This window comes from Salmo salar, chromosome ssa09 (genome assembly GCF_905237065.1).
Source record: "Salmo salar chromosome ssa09, Ssal_v3.1, whole genome shotgun sequence".
Classification (NCBI taxonomy): Eukaryota; Metazoa; Chordata; class Actinopteri; order Salmoniformes; family Salmonidae; genus Salmo; species Salmo salar.
In genome coordinates, this window is record NC_059450.1 from 87,425,976 (window position 1) to 87,440,762 (window position 14,787).

General features: G+C 40.2%; 1 protein-coding gene across 1 annotated transcript in view; it reads left to right on the plus strand.

Moving 5' to 3' along the window:
- The first annotated feature begins 679 nt into the window (after nucleotides 1-679).
- The window catches only part of LOC106612186 (uncharacterized), a 71,197-nt gene continuing 57,089 nt past the window's right edge, over nucleotides 680-14,787 (plus strand). The window contains 2 exon segments of the mRNA XM_045724158.1: nucleotides 680-1,005; nucleotides 5,964-7,960. Coding sequence (XP_045580114.1) covers nucleotides 6,200-7,960 — 1,761 coding nt within the window. The 5' untranslated portion in view covers nucleotides 680-1,005; nucleotides 5,964-6,199.

Sequence of the window (14,787 nt, forward strand, 5' to 3'; positions counted from 1 at the left end):
CACACAGACAGATTGTTACATACATTCAGACAGGCTTCCTGCCATTGTCAGCCAAATAGCCCCCCCCGCCCCACCCCACCCCCTTTGCTGTAAGATCCACTGCTTCCTGTGTAGAAGGGAGAACGCCATGCGATGACAATGGGCCAGAAACAGGACAGAGAGGAAATGTTTAAATTTAGTCCCCTGCCCTACCATCTCCTCTTTCACAGCTAAAAGACTCTGAAGCTGTTTAGATTCTGTGAATTCAGTTTCCCCTGTGTGCTCTCTCCCATTGTGTCCTTCAATAGAAGGATTTTCACATTCAAAGCAATTCCTGAAAGCGGGTCCAGCCAATGAAACCACTGTTCAGTCAATCACCTCTTTTCATGTTTAACTTGAACCATTATATCGCTAAGGTTATTGGGCTACATAAATTAACTGGTGGGCAGTTTACTAATTACAATTCAACAGTAACTGATATATATATACTTTTTTGGGGGAAACTAAGTCTATCAAGGTAATTTGTTTCAATACATCTATTGTGTGTGTGTGTGTGTGTGTGTGTGTGTGTGTGTGTGTGTGTGTGTGTGTGTGTGTGTGTGTGTGTGTGTGTGTGTGTGTGTGTGTGTGTGTGTGTGTGCGTGTGTGTGTGTTTTGCGCCCTGGCTGCTGATCATATGTTGTCGGTCCCGCTTTCCACTGTCTGCGTGAGAGCGTTTTATCATCTGACTGTCGGCGTCTGCTGCTTGAGTTTAAAGGGCAAGATTGTTCATCATTCTCTCTGCTCAGAGAGAAAACTTTGGACATTTCAGAGTTTTGAGGAGGATTTCTAGAACGTAAGGAGATTAGCCCACGTCAAAAGACTTCGCCTGAGAACTCGCCACAGCATAACTTCAGCGTTACTCATGGATATAAAAAGTTTACCAGGTGGGAAGTCAACCGCTGTTTTTGTATCCTACTTACTGTAATTGAAAGATTACGTTTTGTCCAGAAGTATTGAGGAGTTTCAACTCTTGAAAGCCGGTTGGTAGGTTACAACAATTTTCTAAACGCATGTTCCGTAACGTTTCTTGCTTGTTACGTCTGTTATCGTCAATACATTGCCATAGAGGCTATACTGTAACGGATTCTCGTTAAATGGATCGGTTAAATTACTTAGATGAGAAAAAAAATATTTTCCGAACTGTTCTAAAGATTGGCTATAGCCGATTCTTACCGTTGCCCATCCTAATTATTAATCAACTATGCACTTTTCAGTTTACTTTGACGTTTCTGCAGGCCTATTTAAAACAATAAATAAACATAACGTGAGGCAGATTTTTCTTATTTAGAATGTCATGTTGGCATATATTTTTTTCTTCTCCATTTTATGAATATTTGATAAGAGCCTATTTTAATCCAAGTAATATTGAATAAATTACACCTGTTCTAGTTTATAGGGTATATAGGCCTATATGTAATTATAGGATCATATATATATGGAATTCTATCCTTTTAAATCATGTTATTATAAAACATATATATATATATATATATATAGTACAGTTGACACATTCTTGGACTATTGTTTAACTTCTAGTAGAGGATATGTCTTTGATTAGTTTATAAAACTGTATGTAACTATATGATGTAACCATACCTTCTAGATTAGTTTATAATACTGTATGTAACTATATGATGTAACCATACCTTCTAGATTAGTTTATAATACTGTATGTAACTATAAGATGTAACCATACCTTCTAGATTAGTTTATAATACTATATGTAACTATATGATGTAACCATACCTCTTAGATTAGTTTATAATACTGTATGTAACTATATGAGGTAACCATACCTCTTAGATTAGTTTATAATACTGTAGCTAACTATATGATGTAACCATACCTTCTAGATTAGTTTATAATACTGTATGTAACTATATGATGTAACCATACCTTCTAGATTAGTTTATAATACTGTATCTAACTATATGAGGTAACCATACCTCTTAGATTAGTTTATAATACTGTATGTAACTATATGATGTAACCATACCTTCTAGATTAGTTTATAATACTGTATGTAACTATATGATGTAACCATACCTCTTAGATTAGTTTATAATACTGTATGTAACTATATGATGTAACCATACCTTCTAGATTAGTTTATAATACTGTATGTAACTATATGATGTAACCATACCTTCTAGATTAGTTTATAATACTGTATCTAACTATATGATGTAACCATACCTCTTAGATTAGTTTATAATACTGTATCTAACTATATGATGTAACCATACCTTCTAGATTAGTTTATAATACTGTATGTAACTATAAGATGTAACCATACCTTCTAGATTAGTTTATAATACTGTATCTAACTATATGATATAACCATACCTCTTAGATTAGTTTATAATACTGTATGTAACTATATGATGTAACCATACCTTCTAGATTAGTTTATAATACTGTATGTAACTATATGATGTAACCATACCTCTTAGATTAGTTTATAATACTGTATCTAACTATATGATGTAACCATACCTCTTAGATTAGTTTATAATACTGTATCTAACTATATGATGTAACCATACCTTCTAGATTAGTTTATAATACTGTATGTAACTATATGAGGTAACCATACCTCTTAGATTAGTTTATAATACTGTATCTAACTATATGATGTAACCATACCTCTTAGATTAGTTTATAATACTGTATGTAACTATATGATGTAACCATACCTTCTAGATTAGTTTATAATACTGTATGTAACTATATGATGTAACCATACCTTCTAGATTAGTTTATAATACTGTATCTAACTATATGATGTAACCATACCTTCTAGATTAGTTTATAATACTGTATGTAACTATAAGATGTAACCATACCTTCTAGATTAGTTTATAATACTGTATGTAACTATATGATGTAACCATACCTTCTAGATTAGTTTATAATACTGTATGTAACTATATGATGTAACCATACCTCTTAGATTAGTTTATAATACTGTATGTAACTATATGATGTAACCATACCTCTTAGATTAGTTTATAATACTGTATGTAACTATATGATGTAACCATACCTTCTAGATTAGTTTATAATACTGTATGTAACTATATGATGTAACCATACCTTCTAGATTAGTTTATAATACTGTATCTAACTATATGATGTAACCATACCTTCTAGATTAGTTTATAATACTGTATGTAACTATATGAGGTAACCATACCTCTTAGATTAGTTTATAATACTGTATCTAACTATATGATGTAACCATACCTCTTAGATTAGTTTATAATACTGTATCTAACTATATGATGTAACCATACCTTCTAGATTAGTTTATAATACTGTATGTAACTATATGATGTAACCATACCTCTTAGATTAGTTTATAATACTGTATCTAACTATATGATGTAACCATACCTTCTAGATTAGTTTATAATACTGTATGTAACTATATGATGTAACCATACCTTTTAGATTAGTTTATAATACTGTATGTAACTATATGATGTAACCATACCTCTTAGATTAGTTTATAATACTGTATCTAACTATATGATGTAACCATACCTCTTAGATTAGTTTATAATACTGTATGTAACTATATGATGTAACCATACCTTCTAGATTAGTTTATAATACTGTATCTAACTATATGATGTAACCATACCTCTTAGATTAGTTTATAATACTGTATGTAACTATATGATGTAACCATACCTTCTAGATTAGTTTATAATACTGTATCTAACTATATGATGTAACCATACCTCTTAGATTAGTTTATAATACTGTATCTAACTATATGATGTAACCATACCTTCTAGATTAGTTTATAATACTGTATCTAACTATATGATGTAACCATACCTTCTAGATTAGTTTATAATACTGTATGTAACTATATGATGTAACCATACCTTCTAGATTAGTTTATAATACTGTATGTAACTATATGATGTAACCATACCTCTTAGATTAGTTTATAATACTGTATCTAACTACATGTATGCCTAAGTACTCTTGTGGGATGGATCTGTAGGTTCACATAACGTAGGCTAATAGGGCACAGTCCTGTCTCAAATGACGTGGACTAGTATAGGCCATTAATATGTGGAACAGAAAGTGAATGGAGGCTGGGCCTAGCTCTCAGTCATCCTCCTCAAATGAAGGGGATATGTCATGTGATATCACACAAACACACAAACACGCAAAAACCCACAAACGTTGCTGCTGCACACACACATCACCACCACCTCCGTAGAGCTCGGTTTCCGCGGCAACGCAGGATCCTGGTGTATGTGTGTTCGTGTGCCGCTGTCTTCTGTATAATTACTTGGGCTAATGTGGCTCGCGGGGATATAGAGGGGCATGGGGGTGGGGGTTTAAATAATGCTGTACCACTGTACAGCACACAAGATGAAAGATTCCCTTGTTTCAAGTCACCCTACATTAGCTCATCTCAAATACTGAACATTGTTTGTTAGTTATGTATGCCTGTATAGAATGTTTCATGTTAGACCATGTTCTACTATGTTAAGTCATGTAAGACCATATTCTACTATGTTATGTGTTGTAAGACCATGTTCTACTATGTTAAGTCATGTAAGACCATGTTCTACTATGTTATGTGTTGTAAGACCATGTTCTACTTTGTTATGTCATGTAAGACCATGTTCTACTATGTTATGTGTTGTAAGACCATGTTCTACTATGTTATGTGTTGTAAGACCATGTTCTACTATGTTAAGTCATCTTAGACCATGTTCTACTATGTTAAGTCATGTAAGACCATGTTCTACTATGTTATGTGTTGTAAGACCATGTTCTACTATGTTAAGTCATGTAAGACCATGTTCTACTATGTTATGTGTTGTAAGACCATGTTCTACTATGTTAAGTCATGTAAGACCATGTTCTACTATGTTATGTGTTGTAAGACCATGTTCTACTATGTTAAGTCATCTTAGACCATGTTCTACTATGTTAAGTCATGTAAGACCATGTTCTACTATGTTATGTGTTGTAAGACCATGTTCTACTTTGTTATGTCATGTAAGACCATGTTCTACTATGTTATGTGTTGTAAGACCATGTTCTACTATGTTAAGTCATCTTAGACCATGTTCTACTATGTTAAGTCATGTAAGACCATGTTCTACTATGTTAAGTCATCTTAGACCATGTTCTACTATGTTAAGTCATGTAAGACCATGTTCTACTATGTTAAGTCATGTGTTACAAGTGATGAGAGATAGGGTCTTCTCCCAAGTGGCACCCTATTGCCTATATAGGCCACTGCTGTTGGGCCCTGGTCACAAGTCCCCTCAGAGATAAATACAGGGTTCTTATTGCACCATAGAGATAAATACAGGGTTCTTATTGCACCTCAGAGATAAATACAGGGTTTTTATTGCCTCTCAGAGATAAATACAGGGTTGTTATTGCACCTTAGAGATAAATACAGGGTTCTTATTGCCTCTCAGAGATAAATACAGGGTTGTTATTGCACCTTAGAGATAAATACAGGGTTCTTATTGCACCTTAGAGATAAATACAGGGTTCTTATTGCCTCTCAGAGATAAATACAGGGTTTTTATTGCCTCTCAGAGATAAATACAGGGTTCTTATTTCCTCTCAGAGATAAATACAGGGTTTTTATTGCCCCTCAGAGATAAATACAGGGTTCTTATTGCACCTTAGAGATAAATACAGGGTTCTTATTGCCTCTCAGAGATAAATACAGGGTTTTTATTGCCTCTCAGAGATAAATACAGGGTTGTTATTTCCCCTCAGAGATAAATACAGGGTTCTTATTTCCCATCAGAGATAAATACAGGGTTCTTTCATTGATTTCAATTGAATTGTGTGTGTGTGTGTGTGTGTGTGTGTGTGTGTGTGTGTGTGCGTGTGTGTGTGTATAAGAGAGTTCACAAATTGCTGTGTTGTGTGTTTTATCTCTCCAGGTGTGTGGGAGTGAAAGAGATGGTGCGGTTCGGAGCTGATAGCTGACGGAGCTGATACCTGACAGAGCCGATAGCCGACGGAGCTGATAGCTGACGGAACTGATAGCTGACGGAGCCGATAGCTGACAGAGCCGATAGCCGACGGAGCTGATAGCTGACGGAGCTGATAGCTGACGGAGCTGATAGCTGACGGAGCTGATAGCTGACAGAGCTGTAGTAGGATGAGATGAGAGAGGATGGAACACTCGGACAGCCCCGCCTCCCACAGCAGCGACCCCAACGGGTTCGTCAATAAAGTCTTCAACGTGTCTCTGGATGTGCAGAATGAGACTGGCACCGTATCTATCCAGGAGACTGGGAAGGGAGAGAGACAGGGAGAGGGTCAAGGAGAAGGCCAAGCCCAGAGAGAGTGGCAGGAGGCTGGGGATAGACAGGCATTGAACCAGGCACACCCTCAGACCCCTGGAAAGGAGCGCTCGGAGGTCAACCGTAGAACAAGAGCGACTGGGGGAATCTGGAAGATCTTGACCCAGCGTAGAGTGGCCTCAGAGCTGGATAACAGAAGACCTCACTCCATGATCCTCCCTGGAGAGGAGGCCTCCATCCCTAAACTGTCCTTTGCTGACAAGGTCCGCTCCATCAAGAAGCTCCGCTCTCTGGGTGTCTTCAAGGGGAGGGTGGGGAAGATGTCTGGGTCCAGCACTAAGTTCAGAGACGGAGAGACGGAGGACGACTCGTTCTGCCGGGACTTCCTCCCCTCGCCCGGCCTGCACCCCTGTAGGAGCACACTCCGCCACCGTGCAAAGCGGCACTCGTATGCCGGACACACCGCTGAGTTCGACTGCTCATTTGAGGACATTGATCTGACAGCTACCCTGGACAGACACCATCTTCACTCACTAGTGGAGCCTCTTACCCAGAACGGCTCTAAGCCCACAGAGAGAGTCTCCTACTCCAAGAGACCTCAGGTCCAGGCTCAGGCGCAGGCCAACCACTCCTCTAACTGTAACAGTACCTCAGCAGGAGTGTGTGAGGAGCAGAGTGTGAGGGGCAGCCCCAAGGTCCAGCTGGGTGGGAGGAGATCTAAGAGAGCTGACGTGTGGAGTTACCTGAGGAGGATCTCTGTCCTGGGGAAGGGGAACCCGGCCTACTCAGAGAGGAGTTTTGACTCAGAGCTCCACACACTGGACAAGACCATGGACTCTGACTACGGCTCGGTGGACTTCGAGAGCGTCAGGGACTTTCAACCAGCGGCTCCAAAGCACTCTGACAGCAAAGGCGGACATTTTGGGGGTCTGATTAAGTTCTTTAGCAACGTTACGGAGACGGCTAGAAAATGGCGGACGTCTTCGCGCTCCTTCTCTCCTCCAGAGGAGGGAGGGGAGCGGTCACCGCTGGGCTCCCCCAGAGCAGGGCAGCATCTGGGGGACTACGTCCACAGTGTGTCCCTGACCCTCCGCAGTGAGGACCACCCAGAGTGTCCCCCAACACCCGCCTCACCCCTGACCCCTCATCCCCCTCGCTCCCCTGCCTGTGACCCTGCCTCACCCCCTCCTCTAGTAGGCAGACGGTCTCCTCAGGTGATGCTGAAGGCCTGGAGGGTGAGTCCGGACTCATCAAGCGTTATCGGCCTGGTGTGTGTGAGCTCATTGGAGACGGACAGACAGATGGACAGACAAACAGAGAGACAGATGCGGCACACGTCTGTAGCCACAGTAGAGAATCACGAGCCACACTCAAGGCTTGAGAGAGAGACTCAGAAAGAGAGAGAGACAGAGGTAGACAGAGATCCCTTAGAATGTCTGTCTACAGTGGAAGAGAGAAAAAGAGAGGGAGGAGAGGGAGGAGAGGGACACTCAGGAAATTACCTGGATTCCAAGGATGCTCTAACTGTCTCGGACCAGACACACCTTCCAAACGGCCAATCAGAGTTACGGGAAGGAGAGATCGTAGCCGCTAGGGAGCCAGCAGGAAACTACCACCAGGAAGTATTTAAGGTGAGTATGTTGATGATAAACATGAAAACTGTTGTATGTTCAACACCGCTTATCTAAAAAACTGGCTTCTGGAAAACAGTTGTGGCAAACCAAATTTGTGGCAAGCTCATATTTTCACATGCAAATTAGTTTTGTGGCAAACTGTTGCAGCAAATTTGCGGCAACTTGTAAACTTCTGGCAAACAATTCTGGGAAACTTGTGGCGAACATGAATATGCAAATGAGATCCGTTTTTTGGTTACTGTCTGTTAACAACATTGAAATGTTCTATCTTCATAAACCCAATCACATATAACTTTAAATGAACTTTCTTCTCACAGGGAGAACTAAACATGGTAAATATACTAAACAACATGTATCCAATATCTTAACAGATAAAAATAAATCCAAATTGCTAATGAAGAAAAGAGCAAAGACAGGATATTTCCCAAATAAATAGTTTATTTAATATGTTTATGTAGCTACATTCACATGAGAGAAATGTGAACACTATGGAGATGTTGACCTTAGGATGTTTAAAGGAGCAACTACAGAATTTACATGAGCCAAGTGATAATTGAGCAATAGCTTTCAACCAATGGAAGTTTAAAAGATAATTAACAAAATGTAGATAATTAAAACAACAACAACTATATCAAGCCCAGTTCACAACTATTGCCTTTTTGAGTGAACTTTGGAGATGGCGGCCTATGGAAGTCCTTCGTCCAAAGCTTGTTGAATGCATGAACTGAAACAATCAGAAAACACAAAACAAAATCAACATTAGCATACTGAAAACATTTTAGATTTTAGTATCTTAATAGGTAGATTCAGCGGCTAATGGTCGGGTTTGGCTTTGGAAAAACTGGGTCAGCTGTTACAAAGTTGCCTTGGTGGCTATGCATGTTGCTATGCGTGTTGCTATGCGTGTATCTATGCGTGTTGCTATGCGTGTTGCTATGCGTGTTGCTCTGCGTGTTGCTCTGCGTGTTGCTCTGCGTGTAGCTATGCGTGTTGCTATGCGTGTTGCTACGCGTGTTTCTACGCGTGTTGCTACGCGTGTTGCTATGTGTGTTGCTATGCGTGCTGCTATGCGTGTTGCTATGCGTGTTGCTATGCTTCTCACTGAAACTGGCATGCTATATATTTTTCAGCAGGGAAACAACGTTTCTGCCTTGTATAAATGCTTTATAAACAAACGATGTAGTTAGCATAAACTGGGACTTAGGCCTACTAAATCTATTTTTAATGTGTGACCAACTGTTCCTAGAGAGCCACAGTATACAAGATGTTTCTTCAACTAGTTATGATACTCAATCCAGACTGGGGACTTCATCATTGTCTACTAGTTGTCTCTTCTTCCTGACTCGGGTATATAAGGCGTGGGTGGAAGAAAAACATACAATTGAGTTATGCCTAATATGGTATTTCATATTATTGTTCCAAAATGAATGATTGTTAACTTACATCTCAAAGCCATCCATGCAAGAAGTCTTGACCTGGTGCACACATATTTCCTCAGTTTGTCCTCAGTTTGATTGAAGGCCTCAATCTGTCATTTTGCTCTGTAACTGATTACTTCTAGAAAAAGGAAGAGGAAAAACACACATGAACAAGATGTGCTAGCCAATAGTTTAAAACAACGAAAGATCTAATTGTTACAAAGGATGAATGTATGGGCTACATTTATGAGAATAATACCTCATATTGTTGTTACCTTAGCTATTGTGCTAGCTAAAATACTATTGAACAGTGACACTAGCATATTGAAATGCGTATTGGAATTAAAGACAGCAATGTATTCACCAAAAAATACAGTATAAGTGTTTAGGTAAATCATTAGTTAGCTAGCTAGCTATCACATTAATTGTGCAAAAATATGATAGCTAACGTTAGCTAGCTAGCTAAGCGCTAGCCAGTCAATGGCACTGACAGATTGAAACTGGTATCAATAAAATGTGTTCACTCTATTCCCATTTGGAAAGAAGTAGAGGGTGCTCAACCTACGTGAGTTGAGGTGCAACCTAAAAATCTGTAAACATCATTGGACAGGAAAAGGTGCAAAGATCGCTCACCATAAACAAATCTTAGTTTTATTATAGTCAAGTTTAAAATATTGACGTTTTGACCTTTAATGGCCTTCTTCAGAATAATCACAAAGGGAATGGGAAAGTTCATATAGGGCATGGGGAAGACAATTAGGGACAAAACTCTCTTCAGCTGGTGGTGCTAATGAGAGAGAGTGTGGTAACCATACAGGTTGGGGGTCAGGGTGTGGGGTACTATGGTTAATGTCTCCACCTAGTGATGAAATCCAAAACTGAAACCAGTAAAAAAGAAAGGAAAAGTTTGATGCTTCCACTTACAGTAGGTGTAATTGTTATACAACCATTACTATATAATGCCTGTTGAATATGTTGGGTATTGGAAAATAAACAACAGGGCTAACAACAAAAAACAAAAAAACATCAACCGCTAAGGCAAAGAGGCGCCCTCCATGTGTAAACAAGAAGTACAAATGGGGGGGGGGGGGGATTCCCTGGATCAACAAAAGGATGGGCCTATACTGTAGGTCTTCTCTAGGTTAAGACCTCTGGGGACTAAGGTATCTACGGAAGGATCCAGAATTTCTCTTTGGACCTTCGGTGTTTGTCAACAAACACAACATTGTTTGTTTTTACTGACTTGTTCAATTCCAAAATAAAATAACTCTTATCATTCTATCCCATAAAACATTCCATTGCTAACTAGCCATCAATTAGTTAATGTCATTTTATTAACATGTATTAGGAAATGTAATTAATAAGTTAGACACTCACCGGACAACTTTTTTAGGTAGCTAGCTTGGTTTTAATTTTCCAACTATTTTTTCTAATCACCTTGATTGCTCATCAAGAGTTACTTGTCTCGGGAATTCATGTGTTCAGCAGAAACGGCTTCCGTTTGCCACTACTGGCAATATATATTGAGCCACAGGTTTGCCACAGCTTCACATAGAATCTTGAGAGAATTGTCTGGCAGAAAGGAACTCTAGTGAACTGTTTACCACTAGTGGCAATACATATTACTGTTGCCAAAGGTTTGCCGCAGATTCATCACAAGTGGCAAACATTTGCAAACTTCTGGAAACATTTTGTGACACTCTATTTTAAGTTTTTTGCATTTTTGTAAGGGACTACAAATACATCCATTCAGCTGATAAGGAATTCAAATAGTTGTAAATTCCTTGTAATCTGTGCCTGGTAATGATTACATGTGTTATTGTAAGTCATCACCTCATTTTAATCAGTCCCATCAAATCAATAATTCCTTTTACGTCATTATCAGATCCTGTGATCATGTAACTATTACATAACTATTACATTACAACATTGTCTCATTGTTAACCTTTTTAACCTTTTTAACCATCATCATTCTTTTGCTTTTGAAAAACAACAGCAATCATCTAAATACTTCATGTAAGTCTCATAACAGTTACTTCGACAATACAACGTTGAATAAGTAGACTATATGTCTGTTACAGAGGGTGTGTCTGTTACAGAGGGTGTGTCTGTTACAGAGGGTGTGTCTGTTGCAGAGGGTGTGTCTGTTACAGAGGGTGTGTCTGTTACAGAGGGTGTGTCTGTTGCAGAGGGTGTGTCTGTTACAGAGGGTGTGTCTGTTACAGAGGGTGTGTCGGTTGCAGAGGGTGTGTCTGTTGCAGAGGGTGTGTCTGTTGCAGAGGGTGTGTCTGTTACAGAGGGTGTGTCTGTTACAGAGGGTGTGTCTGTTACAGAGGCTGTGTCTGTTGCAGAGGGTGTGTCTGTTGCAGAGGGTGTGTCTGTTGCAGAGGGTGTGTCTGTTACAGAGGGTGTGTCTGTTACAGGTAATGTGCAGAGGGTGTATTGTGGGTATTCTTTTGCCCCATCTGTTGGCCAGAAGGGGAAGTAGAGTCAGAGATCTCTGTGTGGAGAGTGTTTGACAACAGTAGTCTGTCCTTCCTGCATCTTCCTGTCTCCTCCACACAGAAACACACCAGGAAATCTTGTCCTAAAAAACATAGGAATCTAGTTCTGAAAGTCCAGTCCTCACATCTGCCTTAGACATTCCAGATATGTAATCTATTCCAACCCAGACCTCACATCTCCCCTAGACATTCCAGATATGTAATCTATTCCAACCCAGACCTCACATCTCCCTTAGACATTCCAGATATGTAATCTATTCCAACCCAGACCTCACATCTCCCCTAGACATTCCAGATATGTAATCTATTCCAACCCAGACCTCACATCTCCCCTAGACATTCCAGATATGTAATCTATTCCAACCCAGACCTCACATCTCCCCTAGACATTCCAGATATGTAATCTATTCCAACCCAGACCTCACATCTCCCCTAGACATTCCAGATATGTAATCTATTCCAACCCAGTCCTCACATCTCCCCTAGACATTCCAGATATGTAATCTATTCCAACCCAGACCTCACATCTCCCCTAGACATTCCAGATATGTAATCTATTCCAACCCAGTCCTCACATCTCCCCTAGACATTCCAGATATGTAATCTATTCCAACCCAGTCCTCAAATCTCCCCTAGACATTCCAGATATGTAATCTATTCCAACCCAGTCCTCACATCTCCCCTAGACATTACAGATATGTAATCTATTCCAACCCAGTCCTCACATCTCCCCTAGACATTCCAGATATGTATTCTATTCCAACCCAGTCCTCACATCTCCCCTAGACATTCCAGATATGTAATCTATTCCAACCCAGTCCTCACATCTCCCCTAGACATTCCAGATATGTAATCTATTCCAACCCAGTCCTCACATCTCCCCTAGACATTCCAGATATGTAATCTATTCCAACCCAGTCCTCACATCTCCCCTAGACATTCCAGATATGTAATCTATTCCAACCCAGTCCTCACATCTCCCCTAGACATTCCAGATATGTAATCTATTCCAACCCAGTCCTCACATCTCCCCTAGACATTCCAGATATGTAATCTATTCCAACCCAGTCCTCACATCTCCCCTAGACATTCCAGATATGTAATCTATTCCAACCCAGTCCTCACATCTCCCCTAGACATTCCAGATATGTATTCTATTCCAACCCAGTCCTCACATCTCCCCTAGACATTCCAGATATGTAATCTATTCCAGCTCCAGAGCACCTGGCTCAGCTAGTCTCATTTTCTAGCCCTCAGTTGGTAAATTCAGGAGTTGTAGTGCAAATATGTGCTACGGAAAACAGTGTGTGTGTGTGTGTGTGTGTGTGTGTGTGTGTGTGTGTGTGTGTGTGTGTGTGTGTGTGTGTGTGTGTGTGTGTGTGTGTGTGTGTGTGTGTGTGTGTGTGTGTGTGTGTGTGTGTGTGTGTGTGTGTGTGTGTGTGTGTGTGACTGACCACACTCTAACTGCAGCACACACCTCCCTCTCCTCACACCGTGTTCAGATTATTCATGTGATCTCCCCTCTGGTCTCTCTCTCACAGCAAGTCAGGACATGTCAGTCCCCCCTGTACTGCACTACAGTGAGTTATAGTAATACTGGGGTTGGTCTAACAGTGGATTCTCCTGTAGAGTAATACTGGGCTTGGTCTAACAGTGGATTATCCTGTAGAGTAATACTGGGCTTGGTCTAACAGTGGATTCTCCTGTAGAGTAATACTGGGCTTGGTCTAACAGTGGATTATCCTCTAGAGTAATACTGAGCTTGGTCTAACAGTGGATTCTCCTGTATAGTAGTACTGGGCTTGGTCTAACAGTGGATTATCCTCTAGAGTAATACTGAGCTTGGTCTAACAGTGGATTCTCCTGTAGAGTAATACTGGGCTTGGTCTAACAGTGGATTCTCCTGTATAGTAGTACTGGGCTTGGTCTAACAGTGGATTCTCCTGTATAGTAATACTGGGCTTGGTCTAACAGTGGATTCTCCTGTAGAGTAATACTGAGCTTGGTCTAACAGTGGATTCTCCTGTAGAGTAATACTGAGCTTGGTCTAACAGTGGATTCTCCTGTAGAGTAATACTGGGCTTGGTCTAACAGTGGATTCTCCTGTATAGTAGTACTGGGCTTGGTCTAACAGTGGATTCTCCTGTATAGTAGTACTGGGCTTGGTCTAACAGTGGATTCTCCTGTAGACTAATACTGGGCTTGGTCTAACAGTGGATTATCCTGTAGAGTAATACTGGGCTTGGTCTAACAGTGGATTATCCTGTAGAGTAATACTGGGCTTGGTCTAACAGTGGATTCTCCTGTAGAGTAATACTGGGCTTGGTCTAACAGTGGATTCTCCTGTATAGTAGTACTGGGCTTGGTCTAACAGTGGATTATCCTCTAGAGTAATACTGAGCTTGGTCTAACAGTGGATTCTCCTGTATAGTAGTACTGGGCTTGGTCTAACAGTGGATTCTCCTGTAGAGTAATACTGGGCTTGGTCTAACAGTGGATTCTCCTGTAGAGTAATACTGAGCTTGGTCTAACAGTGGATTCTCCTGTATAGTAGTACTGAGCTTGGTCTAACAGTGGATTCTCCTTTAAGGAAAATAAAATGGAAACTAACTATGTAAATCAGGGTTGTGAATGGTGTTAGATGGAAATGTTTTACATAACCAGATTGATGGATTGATTAATTGATTGATTGATTGTTCGATTGATGGATTTATTGATTATTTAATTGATTGATTGATTAGGGAGCTCTATCAGGCAGTGTTTTGAGGAGGCCCAGGTCAGTCCAGTCCTGTTCTAGTCCAGTGAAGACCCCTGGCCCTCCCAAGCCCCCCTGCCTTCGCCCCCGTCCCGCCTCAGCCCTGGTCGACCTCCGAGTCTGCAGTCCCTTCCCAGAGGGCTGTGT